General features: G+C 55.6%; 4 protein-coding genes across 5 annotated transcripts; 3 read left to right on the top strand and 1 right to left on the bottom strand.

The window, feature by feature from the left end:
• The first annotated feature begins 2,910 nt into the window (after positions 1-2,910).
• Positions 2,911-4,350, top strand: LOC142355424 (uncharacterized). The gene is made up of 4 exons (XM_075407610.1): positions 2,911-3,005; positions 3,434-3,533; positions 3,676-3,780; positions 4,230-4,350. The coding sequence occupies exons 1-4, from the start codon at positions 2,911-2,913 to the stop codon at positions 4,320-4,322; spliced, it is 393 nt and encodes a 130-aa protein (XP_075263725.1). The 3' UTR covers positions 4,323-4,350.
• Positions 4,351-6,448: 2,098 nt separating this feature from the next.
• Positions 6,449-8,486, bottom strand: LOC142355420 (uncharacterized). 2 transcript variants are annotated; one of them, XR_012761203.1, is made up of 4 exons: positions 8,380-8,486; positions 7,973-8,129; positions 7,561-7,893; positions 6,449-7,171 (listed from the first exon to the last, which is right to left on the bottom strand). XR_012761203.1 is itself a non-coding variant. In XM_075407607.1 (3 exons), exons 1-3 carry the CDS (start codon positions 8,433-8,435, stop codon positions 7,738-7,740), a joined length of 369 nt encoding a protein of 122 aa, XP_075263722.1. In that variant the 5' UTR covers positions 8,436-8,486; the 3' UTR covers positions 6,449-7,737. The 2 variants fall into 2 exon arrangements, 1 of the variants encoding a protein (XP_075263722.1); XM_075407607.1 differs by having other exon boundaries at positions 6,449-7,893.
• Positions 8,487-11,820: 3,334 nt separating this feature from the next.
• On the top strand, positions 11,821-13,719 carry LOC142355423 (uncharacterized). Its single transcript, XM_075407609.1, has 5 exons — positions 11,821-12,031; positions 12,252-12,383; positions 12,798-12,880; positions 12,990-13,095; positions 13,571-13,719. Exons 1-5 carry the CDS (start codon positions 11,896-11,898, stop codon positions 13,717-13,719), a joined length of 606 nt encoding a protein of 201 aa, XP_075263724.1. The 5' UTR covers positions 11,821-11,895.
• A 3,952-nt stretch (positions 13,720-17,671) lies between these two features.
• Positions 17,672-18,800, top strand: LOC142355422 (uncharacterized). Its single transcript, XM_075407608.1, has 3 exons — positions 17,672-17,802; positions 18,116-18,188; positions 18,513-18,800. Exons 1-3 carry the CDS (start codon positions 17,794-17,796, stop codon positions 18,620-18,622), a joined length of 192 nt encoding a protein of 63 aa, XP_075263723.1. The 5' UTR covers positions 17,672-17,793; the 3' UTR covers positions 18,623-18,800.
• The last annotated feature ends 676 nt before the right edge of the window (positions 18,801-19,476 follow it).

Genomic DNA, 19,476 nt, shown 5'->3' with positions numbered 1-19,476 from the left:
CACCGAGTGGCTTGTGCCGGTTGCCACCGGTGGAGTCATCTACAATGCCTTACTCCGCCCCGGTCCACGGCGCCGTCCGGTGATTTCTTTTGCCCGGCGTGCGACCCGCTCGGCATTAGCGGGCTCACGGAGTTATTCTACAAGGACACTCCCCTCCGGTATACGGACACCGACCCGTATCAAGACATCGCCCTTCTCGATGCTCTCGACGGCGACATGCCCGAGACACCGACGGAGCAACGGCGCGTTGCGAAGCGGATGGCTACCCACCGCCGGCATCCCTTACTCCCGCATTGGTTGCAATACCGCCGCGGTGCGCACGCCCCGTGGGTCACATGCCCGCCTATAGAGTACCGACTAGACCTAGTCCGGTGCTATCATGAGCACGCCGGCCATCCCGGTCATGCGTCGCTCTACCATTCTATGCGCAAGTCTTTTTGGTGGCCCGACCTCCGGCGCGACGTCCGAGACTACACCCGGTCATGCGACAATTGCCAACGCGCTACGTCCCTAGCCGCACCGCTCATGGACCCGCAGCCCTTTGATCTTTACGGCCCCTTCCAACACATCCTTATGGACTCGTGCGGCCCCTTCCTACTTCCACCGGAGCGCCCGTCCGTCCCGGCGAAGGCGAAAACTGAAAAATCTGCAAAATCTGCAAAATCTGCCGACAAGCCGGCTAAGGATCCCCACGCTTCTACGCCCCCGGCTCGGAAGGCATGGATCTTAGTCATGGTGGACTATTTCACTAAGGTGGCTGAGTTTGCCATTCTATATGAGCATTCGGCTTCCGCCGTGGCCTCCGCGGCCTACGAGCATTGGATCTCCCGTTACCCCCGCCCGATCAAATAGACCACGGATTGCGGCACGGAGAACCTCGGCGCCTTTGCCGCCCTTTGCAAATCCCTCGGCATTCTTCACATCACTACCGCCGTGTTCAACCCGACGGCTAACGGTGGTGCGGAGCGTCTAGTCGGCACGATTAAGCACATGCTCCAACGCTTAGTCGGGACTCATCTCGAGTCATGGCCCCGCATGCTCCCGCTCGCGCGCGGTGCGTATATGCGGCATGTCCATTCCGCCACCGGCGTCTCACCGATGCAGATGGCGCTAGGCATTGGCGATCCCGCCATTCCCCCGCTTAGCCCGGCTCTCCTCGCCGCCTACGTATCCGTCATCACGGGTTTCCCCGATGGAATTTCTGCCTCCGGTTCCAGGTCGGGCAGAATTTCTGGTTTTGACATCAAGTCGGATCGGATCATATCCGCCGCCGTCGCGGACATCTTACAATTCACTCCCAATCTAGATGCGGTGCTTCAACCCGTCTACGCCATCGATCCCCCGGATTCTACCGCCATCCTCCGGCATGTGGAGTCTTCGGCCGATCATCGCGCCTCTCTCCACAGCCGAGCGCGTCATAGCCTCATGCGAGCGCAAGCCGGTCACCGTCTTCGGCACCATCGCTTGCTCCAACAACGGCATGTCCCGCCCGTCTACGAAGTTCGTCCCGATGACTATGTCCTCATCACCGCCCGTAACCCTCAAGGCTTACGTCCCAAGATGCAAGGCCCCTTCAAAGTTCTACGAGTCACGTCCCAAGGCAACGTCTTCATCCAATCGGCCCCTTCCCGTCCGGGCAAGCCGGCGCCTCAATGGAGCGTTCGCGCCGACCGGGTCGTCCCTTACCGCTTTGCCCATCACACCAACGTCTCGCACCCGAGCGTTGGCACGGCATGTATACTACCGCCGTCCCGTCTTCCTCAGCCTACAACTTCAGATTTTTTCTACTTGTTCTACGTTTCCGCTTCTACCGCTTAGTCTACGTCTACAGCGTCTGCAGCGTCCAAGCATTCACAGCGTCCGCGGAGCTTGCGGCATTCATCATGCCCGCGCTTTGCTTTCCCACTTCCCTCGTGCGGATGACTACTCTCTCCCGAGTGTCCTACGGCTACCTCCGATCCGTCTCCGGGCCTTTTCTGTGTGCAGATCTGGGCTGTCTCTGTGCCTGACAGCTGTCAGATCCCAGTTCAGCCTGGCCCCCAGCAGACCCTGCAGTAGGGTTCCATACCCTACCTGCGACGGTTCACTGGCCTGGCGCCTTCTCTGCTCCGCCTGTTCAGAGGTATAAACAGGCTGTGCCTGTTCATTCCCTCTGTTTTTGAGATTTCGGGCGTTTTCGACAGCAGCATCACAGCAGCATTTCTACAGTACAGCACAGGCCTGGACGACCGCGATGCCAGGAGTGTCAGCGTTTTAGAATTTTTCTGTCCATTACACTTTGTTTTGACTAGAATTATTCACATAGAAGCACACATTAGGTCTATCTTTTACATCGGGACCCTCCCGTGTCACACGGTGAGTCCGCGTTCCTACCACTTGACTATAGACGGAACCACAGACCCTGAGGCCTGTTCTCAGCGGTTTACAGTATTTTAGACTCTAGCGGCAGTCCTATACTCCCTAGCAGCTCTAGTAGGCTTGCTAAGACACCTCTCGGGTGTAGCAACCTGCATCATGCCTCTCTAGTTGGTCCTGGTTTCCCCCGGGTCTGAGCCTTCCCTTAGGGGGGGGGGAGAGCTGTACAGACTGTACAGACCTGTCCTCGGCTCATACCCTAGTGATACCCTAGTGCCCTAGTGCAGACTTTGTAAGACCTTTTCTGTGTGCAGATCTGGGCTGTCTCTGTGCCTGACAGTATCCAGTGTCGGAGTAGGTTGACAAGATAGGTACTGTAGAGTAGGTAGTGAGCTATTCGAACTGAATTGTAAGTTGTAACCTGCATGTTTGAATTCAGTTTCGCTTCCTGGGTGTTCACCAACCAGGACCATTCCTGTCGACAGACGCGCCAGTGCGAAATTCAAGCGCACACAAACCAGAGCAAGTGTAGTTCCGCAACTGCAAAGAGAGCAGATGAAGTGTGACGGTCTCGGCGCCACGAAAACATTCACAACTGCGAGACAGTCGAGTTGGCACAGAATCTTCGAGTCTTCCAAGGACATGCGATCGTACTGGCCCACGCCCTCATATCGTGATTAGCTCGAAAAACGTGTTGCACTTGTTCTGTTCTGACAATATTTTCGGTGCCATACCCTGTCTATTAGGGATAAATTCCGTCCGCGCACGTACGAAATCTGTGTGAGAGTTGATCCTGGAAAGCATTCGGGGGGTTGTCAACAGGAACCTCCGTCTGCATCAATTTCTGCAATACAATGAATGATATCATGCAAGGGTGGGAAAGCAGGTTCCATAGCTAGAGCAAGATGTCAAGGCCAGACTTGTAGCTGAATTGCAGAGGCTAGCACTCGCAGGGTGGCGCTGTGAGAACAAGAGGGACCGGTAGTGCATAATTTCGGCATGGACCCCTGAACTTGCGGTTTTGAGATGCATCCTCTGGCCTGTTTCTGAGGAACGGCATGTGTGAACCGCGCTGCAGCAACTGGATTCGACTGCAGGACAAACGGCTAAAAGATGCTGTGTTGCAGCAATTTGAAGTTGAACCAATGGGCCCCGTTTGCAGCGTGATTGTGACAACGGTGAGGCCTTAGCTGGGCTTCACCCCAGGGCGTCCTACCAGCTGACACATTGCCGATTCCTCATTGTGTGGCACGGAATGTTGATCTGTAGCACATGGCTTCGAGGTGTGTTTAGCAATGGGCGATGTCTTCCGGCCAACAGCAGGGGAATTGTATGGACCACCGAGTTCCACCGAAGCCAATTGGTCGCCAGATGCTGACAGAGAAAGTGAGGACTGGGGTCTGGACCCGCGTTAAAAGCTGTGAGGTGGGTACGCCATCCTACGCCGGCAATAGAACGTCTGCTCTGCAGAACAGCTCGGGACTTGAGTGTGGCTAGAGCGTCCCTCCCATCCTCCGGTAGACCCATCACCTCTCCTGTCTGCTCTGTCGGTCCCATCTCCGATCCAGCTGCCATTTCACGCGCATTTCTTGAACCTTCCTTCCTTTCTGGGCTGCCATCCAACGATGATTTCTGAAAATGGAGGGTTTGGGAATGGCGGTCCTGATGCCCAGCATGTACCGCTCGGTAATTGCGACATAGGCCGTGCTGGTGTCACATTTGCGCCCCCAACAGCTGCCCAACAGTCTTGATCTGATTCAGCTATGTCTGACACAGTCAACGCAAGAAACAGGTCAGGCCTGTGACGGCAGTGAAGGTCCACCACCGCCGTCCCATCCCCATGCAGAGGTGAAACTTTTGTGCGCCGATTGCAGGAGATTTGCCTGGTCATTGAGGAGCCGACAGCCATGTTCAAGTGGTGGCGGAAAACCTTGGCTGCAGGTGAGGTATTGTGGGAAGCAGACTGAGACTGAGCGAAAGTGACCTTGCACTTTGCACAATTTCTGGGTCTGAGTCTGTTAAAGTACATCAGCCACCCTGTGAAGGGTGCAGACTCTTCAGCCCATGAGGGCAAGCATGCAAAGCGACTGTCTCATGGACATGCAGGCTCTGTGTCCCTGGATGATCTCGAGCGTCAGCGCCAGGGGATTGGGCAGGGCGGCTTCGTGGCCTGCCTGGTGGACTTCTGCAACACTGCTCACGAAGCTGGCCACAGCTCATCCCTTGCGGTGCAGCCCCCCTTGGCGCCGCTAATTGACTGCTTCCACACAAGTGTGGCTTGGCTGTGACATGTGGACTGCCCTGACCCAAGTTGAACGCTGTGGATCGGATTCTGTGTGCCCATCAAACTACACAGAGGTCATGAGAGAGCCTTGACATGACTCGCGTGTCCCCTCTGGCTCACCCTGCACCCTTTGCCAGAATTTATCTCGAGTTTGCAAGGGATTGATCAGGTCTGGTCATACGACACACGCTGACGGCACCTCCGGGCCAAAGGCAAGCCACGACGCTTCGTACCCCAGACTATGTGCATTCAATTCGACTGTTTGACCTTTCGTGCGTATTGGTATTGGCCAGACGCTTTCAAGCTCTTGTGTTGCCGAATACGTGATCTGTGTTCTTCTGACTGAACGCTGTCTGCAGCAACACCCAGGATGGAATAAGCTCAGCATGGCGGGATTGACCCACCGCCCCGGCAACGGCCGTCCTGGCCACGTCCCTGGACTGTGGAAGCTTAGCTCCAACGAAGAGGGATACACTGCGGACGACAGGGAAGAAGCAATGGAGGTGTGGACACCATCCCCACTGCAGTCAGCCCCAGCTCACCAAAGTAAGGGATATGACGTGACTCTGGGAAACCACTCTGCTGTCGTGTGGCACGCCTCTTCTCGACGTGAAGAGATTTACAGAAGCAATGCGCGCGTACACACACACACACACACACACACACACACACAGCCCTCGTTCGCACATGTCAAGGGAGGCGCAACCGCTCCACGCGGCGCCTTGTGGCCAGTCTTGGCAGGCTGCCTGGGCAGTGGCACCATGAGGCTACTGTGTACCTTCACAGACCACCCTTTCAAATCCATTTCCAGTCGGCGGAGCGCAGCTCTTGCAGCATTTAGTGTTGCCATTGCTCTCATTTCCTTCGGGGGCTAAACCCCATGGCTACTGCCGGCTGCACAGGTGGAGCTTGAGTTCGTTAACGCTGACTGGCAGTGGTTTGAGAAGAGCCTCCCTGCGATGTCCCAGGTAGGCTGCGACCCCACAGTCTCTCTACACGTTGTTCAGATGCGCAGCCTGTGAGTGTCTGGTGCTGGCATTTTTGTCTTGACGGGTGGGAGCAAGGGCTGCCATCCAGAACTCCAGCAATCCGTGCGAGTTTGTACGAGAGTTTGGGCTCGTCGGACTTCCGACACCGGGCTTGCAATCAGTTGTGCGTGGCTAACAGGAAATCGCCAATGTTCATTGCCTGCTTTGGGCAGGCAATGGCAGCCTCAGTGGAAGACATTCCGACACTGGTGCGGGTTGGCCGCAGGATGGAGGCCCGTCTTTATGGGTGGCAGCTTGTGGTGCACGTTGTCCGTCGGCGAGAACTACTTTGCCGCGCCCCACCAAGTGAGTCGTTGAACCCTGGCATGCCCAATCTCCTGCTGCCGGCGGGGTCTGTCTGAGAGATTGCTTGACGGGCATTTATGTCTACCCCAGGACAAACTGGACGAATTTGGCTCCGTGATTCGGTTTGCAGACTGGAGTCCATGCGGGGCTCGATGTCTCCGGGACAGCAATGAGTTTGTGCTGCCGGGGCTGGGGGTGGTGATCGAGACACCCTCCATGTGCATTCTGTGGTGCCGCACGGATAAGGTCACGCACGCCACCACAAAGCCGGTCTTCCCCAAAGCAGCTGTGGGCAGCAAGAGGCTGGCGAGTGCCCGGCTCTTGAAGAAGAAGGTGGTAAGGGACATCCGGAGGATGGTGCAAGACGACATGAAGAGATCACAAGCAGACACACGCAGTCATTCACTTAGCAGCCCAACCCCAGTCGATTCAATTGAAAGAGACTGTTGCCGCATGGACGATGACGAGCTGAACAGAACAGCAGTCAAGAGAGAAGCTACGTCAGGTACACACAGTGATTCCCGACACAGCCAAAGCCTAGCCGACTGCACCGAGACGAACTGCGACAGCATGGAGGGCGACTCCCTGAAGAGAACAGCAGTCAAGAGAGAGCGCGCCCCAGACACACACAAATATTTCCGTGGAAGCCAAAGTGCAGATGACTACACCACAATGGACCGCTACGATATGGACGATGGCTCCCTGAAGATAAGAGCAGTCAAGAGAGAGCGCACGTCAGACACACACAACTGTTTCCTTCGCAGCCAAATGCGAGTCGACTACGCAGCGATAGACTGCTTGAGCGTTGACGATGACATCCTGAAAAGACCAGCAGTCAAGAGAGAGCGCACATCAGACACACACAATTATTTCCTTCGCAGCCAAATTCGAGTCGACTGCACAGCGACAGCCTGCTGCTGCAGTGTTGGCGACATCGCCCTGGAGAGAACAGCAGCAAGGAGAGAACCTACGCCAGATGGACACAGTTATTCCCTTCGCAGCCACAGCCCAGTGGACCACATCAAAAGAGACTGCCGTAGCATGGATGACGATGCTCTTAACAGAACACCAATAAAGAGGGAACCTACGTCGGATACACACGATTCCCTCCGCAGCCACAGCCCAGTGGACCACATCGAAAGAGACCGCTGTGGCATTGACGACGATTGCCTGAGGGGAACAGCGGGAAGGAGAGAACCTACGCCGGAAAAACATAATTACTTCCTCCGCAGCCGAAGCCCGGTCCACTGCATCAAAAGAGACTGCAGCAGCGTGGACGACGGTGCTGTGCATAGAGCTGCAGTCAAGCGCGAGGCTATGCCAGAACACGCCTACTTTCTTCGGAGCCGAGTCAACAGCATCGAGAGAGACTGCTGCAGCATGGACGGACACGCTCTAAGCAGAACAGCAGTAAAGACGGAACCTACTGTGCTTCACACCCGGCAAACACAAAAACGGTGACTGAAGCACCCCAAAAACCTAGAGGGTACAGTTGCCGGGTGCCTGGCACATAGAGCTGTAAGCTTGCGCTCTCTACCCAGAGGATAGGCTGGCGGGCTGAACTGTGTTCTCAAAGCATTTCCCTACCTGGCCGGGCAGTGTATCTTCCTTGGCCGTGGTGGCACAACAGACTTCCGACCTGCCTTCCATTGCTGCTCCAGCTGTGAGGTGCGTGCCTACCCAAATTTCACCACAACCAGACGATTGATGAGGACTGATGACCTTGGTCACCCGAGCATCCACATGGCCTCCCAGCGGCTGCCGTCACATGTTGCACAGCCGGGTATGCGGGTACGCCACGGTGTAGCGGATGCCATTGCGAGCTGAGGCCGAGTAGCCGAATGAGCTCTGCACATTGCCAATGATCGATCTCGAGCCAGCAAGCAGAAACCAGTCCACCACGGCATCGAGCATACCCTCCTGCGGGGCAAGAGGACTGTCACGGCCATGAGCCTCACAAGCAATGCCCATGCAGCGAGACCGCCCATCTGCAGCCTACCTGACTGTGTCGGCTCCGCTGCACGTCAGATCGCGTCCGGATGAGTGTGCCGGTGCTCGGAGTAACACCGGCGTCTGCTAGCCCTCGAGTGAGATCCTTCTCCAGCTGAAATGCTACCAATGCCTCGTCGGTTGACAGGAAAAACACAGTGTCTGGGCTGTTGAGCGCATGCATAGCGCAGAGCCCAGAGCGGGATGTCAGTTCTGCCCATGCCGCGCGGCCAGCCCCACACTCCGTAGTGCCCAACTCAGGAAGGTGCGGTACGGGGGGAGTCAGGGCACAGTGTGGGAGGGAGAAATGAGGGAAGTCAGAAGACATTGCAGTGTCAGTTCTGCAGGCTACTGACCGCCGCTACAGCTGTTGGCCTAGCAGGGGGAGGCTGCGGGAAGGGGCTCCAGGTAGCGCACCTATCCCTCACAGCGTTGACGAGGAGGCCTATGAGAGCTTCCCAGATGTTTGCCATGGTTTCCGCACCCAGACATGCCACCTTGTCCTTGCCGCGGATGTGCAGCCCAACCCGTGACGCTCCCTGGCCACCGATTGCGGCGGATGGACCCAGCCCCAGTGCCATCTCCTCCTGCCAAATGTGAGGGACACTGCAGAGGCTTAGTCGGTCAAAAACCACGCGCGGTGGGGGGGGGGGGGGGGGGGGGGGGCAGGAAGATCAGAAGGTCCCCTCCCCCCCTCGCCCCACGCCAAAAAAAAAAACAGTGACGAGACACAAAGGAAAACCAACGAGCTGATGGATGAGGGGACAGATCGGAGCCACGTGGCCTTTCGAGCCACTCCCTCGAAAGGCGTAAGTATGGGACAGGACTGTAGGGAGCGGATTGCACATCCAAGGACACAGCAGGTTCGGTGGATGCAGCAGAAACATAGTTCACTTGTCAGCCAACAACCAGAGCGCGAGAGGAGTGAAACGCAGGGACCGCAGAAAGTGTTTACCCGAAGGACAGCCTGAATGACGTCACGGGATGGCGCGAGGTTGTGCAGCCCATGGCTGAGCCTCGGGAAGTTTTCCACGTTTCCATATAGAGAATGGTCTCCATACGCACACTCTACGAAGATGGAAACCGCACGATTGGCATTGGAGGGCGTGAGGAACGCATGAGGGCGCTGCAAGGCCCCTCCAGGTGACGCCTGTAGCGGACCCGGGAACAGCGTCCGGATCTTGTGGACGCAGTGTGCAGCCGGCAAGCACGAGCCGTAGACTCGCGGCACCGTCCAGTTGTGAAGCTTTACCGGGAGCAGCGAAGAAGGCAGCGTTGACATGTCAAAGGCGAGGGATAGCCGCGGGAGGGCAAACATTGTCTGCCGGGTACCAGTTGATGTGCACCTAGGGAGGCAGAAGGTGCAGCTGATGAGATGAGGGTGCAAGTGTTGTTTCAGATATCCTGTGCATGTCTGTGTGGATGACGGATGCTGTAGACGTGGCACTATAGGCTCAGGGTGCGCTCTCCGAACATCGAATGGCTCTCGCAGCAAGACAAAGCGTTGTGAGACTGCCAGGCACGTGCCCTGTGTGCCACCGTGCCATCGAGCTGGGAGCAAGCGAGTACGTGAGGGAAGGGAGGGGAGGGGAGGGAAAGAGAGAGAGAGGGTCATGGTCAATGAGGCAGGCAGGGGACTGCGTAGGAAAGGAGACCAAGACATATCGAGGGACAGGAGGTGCGGGTAAGCACAAACACTGTTGTCTCCTGGCAAGGCGTGTCTCAGGGAGGCATCGCCTACCTTGCCGTTCTCCAAGCGCCGGGATAGGTCCAGAGCGCGCGATATCACAAGCAGCCGGTCACCAAGTCCACATTGTGGTACAAATACGAGATGTGGGACTCGGCCGGTTGCGCTCCTCCGAAGCACAATCTGTCGGCCGGTACGCCGGTGGAAGGCCTGCCCGCCCGGCTGCACCCCCGGGTTTGCTACCCTCGGTGTCAGCGCGGATGTCAGCACCGCTAGGCCACAGAAGATGGTACAAAGCACTTGCATGGATCGCCCCAGAATGGGACTTGACACTGCCCGGTTATGACAGCCCACTGCAGCTCTTGTTATGCCGGCTCGGTGCAAATGGAGTGCTGCTGCAGGTCTGAACTGTTGTGAAGTCCTGACGCCCAGTTGGATATTCTGGATCTGAGCCTGTGGGAAGGCAAAACAGGCAGTCCGAGCCGGCAGAGCCATAAGCCATCGTCGTCCGCACCATGCCACGCCATCCACCTGTTAATACGGTCTTGGGGACGAGGACAGAGGGGGGGCGGGGGGGGAGAGAGACAGGGAGGGGAGGAGTGGGAGAGAGCGACAGATAGAGACAGGCCAAAAGACAGAGAGAGCTCTACCCAGCAGCTGCCCAGATGTCCTGCTCCAAACTGACTCTCCCGAGGTGGTACAGTACCGCAAAGATTCTGCCTCTGCTTGCTCCTCACCGCAGAGGAGGACAGATGGTCAGGTGTGTGGCACACAGCTTCCAGCACCAGTGCGACGCAGAAGTGGTACAATTGCCAGGTAAGCCTTTCTGCTCTTCCCACGAGCTATGGTGGTCACCTGTCGTAGGCAGGGGCCCCCATACCTCAGACACGCTTGCAGCTCGGGCTGGCAAGCACTGACTGCAGCCGGTCAGGCCCTACTCGTAGCAGCAGGAGGCAGCCTGCGAGCACCTGCACCTTAAACAGATTGTATGTTAAAGGAGCAGCCACCTTACGACCATAGGCACTGGAACATCGCTAATACCATCCAGCACCTATCGATACATCTCGATCCTCAACCGCAGTCGGTTGTCGCTGGCACACCTACTCGTACGACTTACGAGTTGCGACGCTCCGGCCGGCCAGCAGGTGATAGAAAAACTTTAGAGTTAGGGTTACCTATCGCTACCAGAGCAAGTCTAGCTAGTACTAAATATAGTAGTACTCGTAGGGACTACTCGTACGCTGCTCGTACGTAGTGGAAATACCAGTATTGTAGTCTGGTCCTGATCTGGTCCTTTGGTATGGGGCCGATACTGCTGTAATTACTGCTGTAATTACTGCTGTAGAGAGCTGCATGTTTGTTGAATCAGGTTGAATCAATAATTCTTGAAAATATGTCACTACTAATTTCCTATTATAATGCACAGTCGGGCGCAAATCATTTTCTAATTGCGTGACAATTTCAAAGGGGAACCAGGGGGAACCTGGGGAATCTTTTAAATATGCTCAAGTACTTCACGTACGAGTACGAGTACACTGTTCTCTCGTATCCCTACTACAGTACCCAGACTTTAAATATATATATATCCGCAGCTAGCTACTAGCTAGGGTACCGGCTATTATTATACACAGTTCAGGTAGGGTAGCTAGAGTCTAGGCTAGACTAGTTCATTGACGTCCGCCTGGCGCCTGGCGCCTACTGTAGCGCCTAACGCTAAATGGTAGGTAGGGTACCTAGTAGGTAGGGTACCTAGTACCTACGTGCCTACTATTACTGTACTGTACATGTACTCGTACAGTATCGTTACATGTTTTGTTTTCACCCCCGGGAGAAGGTATCGCTACATGTATCGCTATCGCTCCGACCATTCGACAGCTTCAGAATCGCTGATTTTTTCCACCCCCGGGAGAAGGTATCTCTAGCAGCTACCTGTATCTTGAACATTTCCAGGGAAAACAGGAATATCGCGATCGAGGATTTCTCTCCTTTTTGGGGTCCAGCCAGGGGCAGGGCGGCGCCGGCGGGAAGGGGGGGGGGGGGGGGGGGGGGATTTTCTCCGGCGCGGCCGTCCGTGCTGGCAATCGGCGATATGATCAGAGGCCGGTTGATCGCCGGCCACCCCATCACCCTCTGTGTTTGTGGGGCAATATGCAAGTAAGAGGCAACGTATACTGCCCAGCCTGCACTGCCCTAGCTTCGAAAGACATAATCGAAATTATATACGTTTCTAGCATACAGTCTTCATCATGTCGCTGTCCATGTCCGCCGCGAGAACTCTGGGCCCCACAACCGTGCGCCGCACCCTTCAAACTGCGCGCCGAAGCCGACGCGTGCCTCGCGCCTGCCATCACCTCGGGCCCCGGTGCGACAGCGACAGCAAAGGTGTGCTCTTTGGATACAACGTTCTGGAACCCACGCAACATTCGACGGCACTAGTCGGCTTACTGCGCAATAAACCAGCATGTCTGAATCCTCCTCTTTAGTCACCATCGCTTGTGTGTGTGAACTCGTGGAGGTGAGAGCTGCGGTGGGGAATCGGAGGCCCCTGAACCCCCCCCCCCCCCCCTTTCCCCGGCTCTGCCGTTTCAAATTGTCCCTTCAGGAGATACCGAGCCCTGCAGTCTGCATAGGCGGAACCTGCTGCAGCTTGTAGCCTCCAGTGTGATCACGGCCGACCTGGCTTGGCCTGCCAACACGTTTGCAGAGGACGCTAGCGCTAGCACATTGCCAAAGGGTGGGCAAACCAGCTTCATGAACAGTTGCTTCTTGCATGCCTGTTGCACTACATCTGCAGCCTAATTCACTCGGCCATTGTGCCACTTGCGCGCAGCAGCATCTGCCAGGTGTGGCTCTGTATCAATTACTCGGATGATTTGCGACAAGAGAATTGCTGGCTGTTGTGCTCTACTGCCGCCATCCGACCACCTTTTTGTCTGTCCATCCCCTCAGCTCCTAGTCACTCAGACCAGCCTTATGTCTGTCTGCCTCTTTCCAGTCACCTTTTCTATCACTGTGATCTGCATGGATGGTTTCTTGCGCCAGCAGCTCTCCCTGTCATCCTGTGCTCCACCTTCATCTCCAGCACCTGGTCCGTCTCCTCATGCCCGGCCTCTCACCACCCAACGTGCACCCGACATCTACTGGACAGACTATCTGAAGTTGGCTCCCAAGCTTGTGGATGCCGTCCTGGAGAGCTTGGACGTGCAGGACGCTGGCGCTGGAGAGTTCGAGGTGCTGCGAGCTCACAGGCTGTTCACCCATTTGCACCGATGAGCAGCCTGGCCCCTCCTTGCCCACGTCCTTACTCATCTCCATGCATATCGCTCTGTCCGTTCTTTAGGTCCGGAAGGTGGCAGACAACGCTAAGCCGTTGGTCCGGGAGTTTATGTCAAGGTGGAAGGACGACCGCCGGGTTGTCGGTGAAACATCGCATGATGAAATCACAGGTCCACACTCTGCTCTCAGTTCATTCTGCATCCGCATTCCGCCAGCAGCCTTGCTACTCCCATTTGCTCTCTCTCTCTCTCTCTCTCTCTCTCTCTCTCATCCCAACTATGGCTGAGATTTGGGTGCTACTTGTCAACTCGACTTCTTACCACTAGCGTAGCTGTGGTGGAGCTGTAGATATCTGGGATTGGTGGACATACAGAAGGGAGGGAGGGAATAGCGACGGAGCTGCGAGGCGGATCAAGGCAGGTGCAAGGACAGGGCTAACCAATGAATGAGGAATCGTTGGGGTGGGATGGGGTGGGGATGGGATGGGATGGGATGGGATGGTATCGGATGGGATTCACGGAACAGGCACGGGGACGACAGCGGGGTGGGGAAAGGTGGTGCTAGGCGCATGTGCTTGTCTGCCTGCCTGCCTTCTCGACCGACGCTCAAACTGCCTGATGAATCGAGCTGTTGTTGCTCATGCAGAGTCCATCAGAATTCTCGCGGATTTCTATCTCAGAAACGGCCAGCGGACTGCCCTGCCACGGGCTACCGTGGACTCTGTGAGGGGGCACCTGATGACAGCCAAGGAGGCCCTCCCAGAGCCTGAAAAGAAAAACTTTCTGGGCTTTTGATCGCTGTCTGTAGGCTTGCTCTTAGAAACGGGGCAGGGGTGTTGCTGGGCCGTGAGCACAACCTGGTAACTCATTGCACCCCCTTCAACCTTACAATGGCCGCGGATTAGCTACATGTGGGCACCTGGGGGGGTAGCTGCATGGCACAGCTTGGGGCAGTGCCTATAGGATGAGGTGCCAGTCGAAATCAGTGACGCCGGCTTTCAGTGCACGGTGCTGCCAACCTCCTACTCTACTGCGCCGGCGCACGTATGTGTACCCTATGAGTGCTTGGCTGCGTGAAGCCACGGCACATTGGAGTGGCAACGACCAGAGCCCATATCTCATCCAAGCGCTCTGCAGCTTTGTCACTACCGTAGTCAGCTGATTCGGCAGAACTCTGACTCTTCGTCTTCAGTTTTCACCGGGAAGGGTTACTCAGATGTTGAAATGCGCCCAGATGGCTCTGTCATGTCCGGAGACTCCATGCAAGGATGGCCATCGCGTGGCCACCTGCCCTGGCTATCCATTGGCCCTTCACCCAGGCAGCTTGACAAGGGACTGGGCTCTTCTTAGGGGCTCAGCAGGGGAGGGGGATGGAATGGCAAGGACATTGGTGCGGTGTTTCTGTTTTCTTCGACCCGAGAGAAGTTCAGATTGACGACACGACATGGGACCGGCGCTTGCAAGAGTGCTGTGTGGATCCGCATCTGCCATCTTCCCACCAATGGGAGTTGGGAATGATATGTATGTCGTGATATCTAGGCTTTGCCTCCGGCCGGAATGAAATCGGCTTTGGATGCAAGACACGCCTCCTCAGGCATGTCTACGGGGCGTATGGCTGTACGTTACTTCCTCACTATGCTACGCAGTGGCTGGCTGCGGCATGCTCATGCGACCTCAAGATGGGATCTGCATGGCAGTCAGGCAGGACCTACCATGACAGCATTCTGGCCCTCATCTGTGGTCCATGTGACGAAGTGGAGCTCGCCAAAGGGCCCTGTTGTTGAAGGAACATGAGCTGATAACGACAGAAAGCCAAAGCTCAAGCGCACACTGGGAAACGTGGGGAAATGGACAGGAGAAGGGGAGCCGTTGCTGGTTGTCATGTATTTGTCTGTGGCCAGTCCGGGTGCCTGCCTAGCGTTGCTTCACCAACACATACCTGGGGCCAGACAGTTTTTTTGTCTCGTCTGAGGCTGTGGTGTGTGTGTGTGTGTGTGTGTGTGTGTGTCTGTGTGTCTGTGTGTCTGTGTGTGTGTCTGTGTCTGTGTGTAGTCCATTGATCTGCGGTGTAGAATGCGGACTCCTGTCGTGCAAGGATCCTCTTCGCCAGTGATGGTGCCACAAGCCACATCCCTCTCTCGGTGATTTGTTGCCGGGGCGCATTGTCATCCCCACCGACACCAGCACAAGGTCGGCCATCTCTCTCTGGTTACTCTACGGCTGCCTACTCTCTTGGTATATGTTGGTATCTCATCAGGGCATGATCAGACAGTCACAGGGTTATACACTGTGTCCTACAGGAGTGCTAATCGGTCGAGCCAAATCTCATGACCTGTTGCAAGCTCTGCTGTGTGGGCATTGGCGCCGCCCGAACCTTAGCATTTCCTAGGTAGCACGATCCAAACGGGTCCTGTCCACTGGATTCCCATATGAGGAATTAGTATTCAACATATATGGATCCCCGCGCCTGAAGCGCTGAAGGAAAAGGAAATGCGTCGCTGCAATTGCCTTTTCTCCCCACTGTTGGGATCTTAGCATGGCATAAGACTCCCGTATCCAGTCATGGGTTAGAAAGGACTAGGCCTTGATGTGGGCGGGGTTCAAGCTGGGGGACTGTCATGCGCTGCGGCGCTGCACCAGGCCAGGTGTGCATATGACGGTGATGCTTGTGCATGTGTGGAAGCTTCACAGGCTGCGATGTAGTTTGCATACATTGCAAGTGCAGTGGAAGTTGAGAGGCCAACAGCTACGCCATACCGTCATGAGAGCCATCCATGCTATGCGCAATCATTGATGCACCGGACAGTTGCGAGGGTTGCCATGACTGTGAGACGTGGGCATTCCAGTGCGCAATAGTTTGACATATTCACATGTTGTTGTGAGCGGATGATAAATGTTATGTTATTGTGTCGTAATACTAGTGTGCCTCATCCGGCGCACGTTTATTTCGTGTGAAGATTTCCAGGTCCAGATAATGAATGCGCGCAAATGACAGGATCATCTGAATTGAGAATTGATACGTCACCTAGGCAAGAGGTCACTGGCGGTGTACGTGACCGCCACAGACCCAACGGAGCTCGCTTGAGAAATCCACTTTGACAATGTCTGTACAGCTTATCCATTGACATTGGCAGGCATAACAGCAGCTTCCAGGTCTCCGCTTCAACTTTTCTCCCAGCTTCTCCGTGTCGGGGTAGCAGTTCCGGAAGAACATGTAGTCAGCATCACCGAACCACTCGGCATCTCTGAAGTGCAATACTTTGAAATCGCAGCGTGTGCACCGCAGCTGATCACAGCACACCGGCGCTCCACCTCCCGGGAAGCGGCCTCTGGCAATTTCAGCTGGCCCCAAAAGCACGGCCGTGCACTTGGATTTCAGCTTAGGGCCCGTGGCAGAGCTTGAAGATCGGCCAGCTGCACTGCCTCCACTTCCCTGTGGCTGCGTAGGCTGCCTTGGAGGGCGCTCCGGTGGCTTGCTGTCTATACATTTGAGCTCATCCAGCAAATCATCTAGTTGGCTCTTGGGCTGTTGTTGACCTGGTTGGATTCTGGGAGATGACAAGGAACTGTGCCTAGGCAAGGCAGGCTGCGAGGTGCTGTTGCTAGGGGGCGGGATGCCTTTAGCGCTTGATGACCGGCCGTAGTCCCCCCTATCGATGGCGTTCAGCTCGGACAGCAGCTCATCAAGGTCGCCCATGACTGTCGGCGACGGATTCCCGCTGACTGATGGTTGCGGTAAGCCCAAAAAGCTTCGGCTCCGGGCCTCCTACTCGTCCAGGGCCAGGCGGTAATGCGCCAGGCAACACACCTTGGCGGGCCCTGGAGAACAGACTGCCGGGGCCGTCGTGGCTACTTTCGAGGCGCAGTGGCCAGCCTATGGACACCCAATAGCTATCGAGTCTCACGACAAGACGTTCTCATTAGGGTGAATTTTCATTTACATGAAGTTTCTAGCGATATGGATGGAAAGCTCGGCAACGTCTCGTTGCCAGCTGCGCAAGGGGTGAGTTCACATGCCAAACTATTACAACCCCCCGATGTGCCACATTCCGGTGGTCTTTCGCCAGACCCCACCCGGCCACCCTTCCACCGTATACTCGTAGGGTAGGTGTCCCATAGCCCTACGAGTGGAGGGAGATATCCTTACACAGCGATATGCCACCGGAGCGGAGCGGCACTGCCCAGTCAGAGTTTACTTACAGTCAGTCGAATAGCCCGGGGCGTAAAACTACATGAAGGTTAAGCTTCTACTCGTACATATATTATATGTGCCTAACTAATGCCGATCCGTGTTGCGAGTATCTCCTACTACTAGACTAGTAGGTAGGAATCAGAGTAGGTAGGGTACCTGCCGTACGGGTAGCAGGTACGTATAGGGTATACCGGCCGGCGCCTGCCTGTGTGGGTACTCGTACTCGTACCCCACTAGTGACCCGTAGGCCCAGAGCCTCTACCGAAGATACTCTACCTACGGTAGTTACTTACTTGGTATCGGTAGGTACCTACCTACCATACCTGGCTCGGCATAGAAGTAAGAACCAGGCGTACCAGGCAACGTCTCGGGACCCCACTCAGCCCGGCCTCCCACCCCCGCAAACACATGAAAACTATAAAACTCCATACCGTAGCGCTCGGTATCCCTACCTAGGAGATACCTCTCTCTCTAGAGAGCGAAATATCCCTCGGAAGCAATATCCCCTATCGGTGGTCTCCTATATCTCAATTACGCGCAAGACCTGTGAAGAATCAACCCTGCACCTTCTGCACATCTCTTCCGTGACGGTAAACCGGCAACCGCCCTGTGTTGCCGCCTAGTTTCTGCGAGATTTTCCACTTCCCGCATCATTGAGACGCCCGCAGGCAGGAGAAATGACCGAGGTGTGAATCCGCCCCGGTTCACTCATTTTGGCGCGTCCCTGTAGTCCGCGGCCGGTCAGATCGGCAACTTCCCTGCCACCACACTGGATAGCGTTAAGGACACATCTATTGAGTGTTTGTATAGTAGCGGCTGTTTCTCCAGAGTCATGTTCCTTCTTTTCCACGTCTCTGCCTGATCAGCTCTCCCATGCTCGGCGGGAATCAGTTGGCAGCCCTTCCCTATAACCTGCCCTTCGTCCACGCTCGTGGAAGTATTGCAGGTGTTGCCAATATTCCTGACTCTGAAACGTCTGTTGGCTGCAACATGGTCTAGGTTGTTCTGAAAGTTGACATGATGTGCTCCGGCTGCACTGGCGCAGTGGAGCGTATTATAAAGAAAATGGATGGTAATGGCATGTGCACTGGCCCTAGATCCTGTTTGTTGTGATTCCTTCCTGATCTGTATTGCTCGGCCATGGTTCAGTGTCCTTATGTGTCTCAATCCGTCGTTCGGCTCCATTTGATCTCTCTTCCTTTGCATCCGGCTATTTCTCTAGTGAGCTTTTGGGTTTGCGGCTTGTCTTCTTCTAACTCGGTTTGATCGTCCAACCACCCCCACCACCCACCCACCCACCCACCCACACACACACGGGGATGCATTGTCACCCCTGCCTTCATGTGTAAAAGTGGATGGGCCTTCTGAAACCCCCGTTTGACTGTACACATCACAGGGGTGGAGTCTTATGACATTAACCTTGAGGAGAAGAAAGTTGTCGTGAAGGGAAATGTGGATCCAGAGACCTGTAAAGGAGAAGATTGCAAAAACAGGCAAGGCCACTGAGTTCTGGAGCTGATGGGCGCCTCCAGGAAATTGATCGAGCAGCACTGCGAGCAATTTGTTAGAATCGGGTGAACAGTTAATGGGACCAGGCCGAACGCGACACCCGGTCTCAACACCCCAGCCCCATCCTGCTCCGGGTGCTTTGCCAATCATCTTTGTAAGAAACACTGAGCGCCTAGCGGTGGCACCCTAAACACTGAGATGCGAACTGCCGGTGGATCACGAAGCATTCTCTTCCGGTATAGTCTTTGGAGGTACCACTCCCTACTACTCCTCGTTCTATGCAAAGGATTTGTTTCACATGTCTAGCCTCTGGCCCCTGCCAGGCATCAAGTTTCCGGGGTGATTGTGTAGGTTATGTTCAGGAGGCGTGTGGGAGCTCCACAACTCCGAGCAGCTGCACGTGGCCTGATCTAGAACATGTAACTCCTCGTGGCCTTGCAATGGGGTGTCGGGGGTAGTGGTTGCCTCTAGCCTTTGAAGAGGGGGTGCCCGGGGGGGGGGGGGGGGGGGGGGGGAGGGGGGGGGCGTGTCCTTGACCCATGTGCCTTTCTATCTTATCCTTGAAATGCATTTCTTGCGGAGTGCTTCTGAACTTGCATTGACTCAAGGACAGCACAAGGGAGGCCGGACCCTGGCCTACTGGGACTTAATCATCCAGGTGCACATCAGAATGACAGGAAATCAATGTCCTCACAATGCATCTTGGTGTGCAGAGTCTGAAAGCTTTTGGAGCCTGCAATGTAGTGGGACTGATGACTGTCATCTGAGCGTGGGTAGCGATAGGTAAGAATAGCCATCCATGTGAGCAGCGCTGTGAGCAAAGGGTGAGGTGTCTGCGTTCAGCTAAACCA

This window comes from Convolutriloba macropyga, unplaced genomic scaffold (genome assembly GCF_964194025.1).
Source record: "Convolutriloba macropyga unplaced genomic scaffold, txConMacr16.3 SCAFFOLD_3320, whole genome shotgun sequence".
NCBI classification, from domain to species: Eukaryota; Metazoa; Xenacoelomorpha; order Acoela; family Convolutidae; genus Convolutriloba; species Convolutriloba macropyga.
This window is presented reverse-complemented; position numbering and strand designations above follow the sequence as displayed.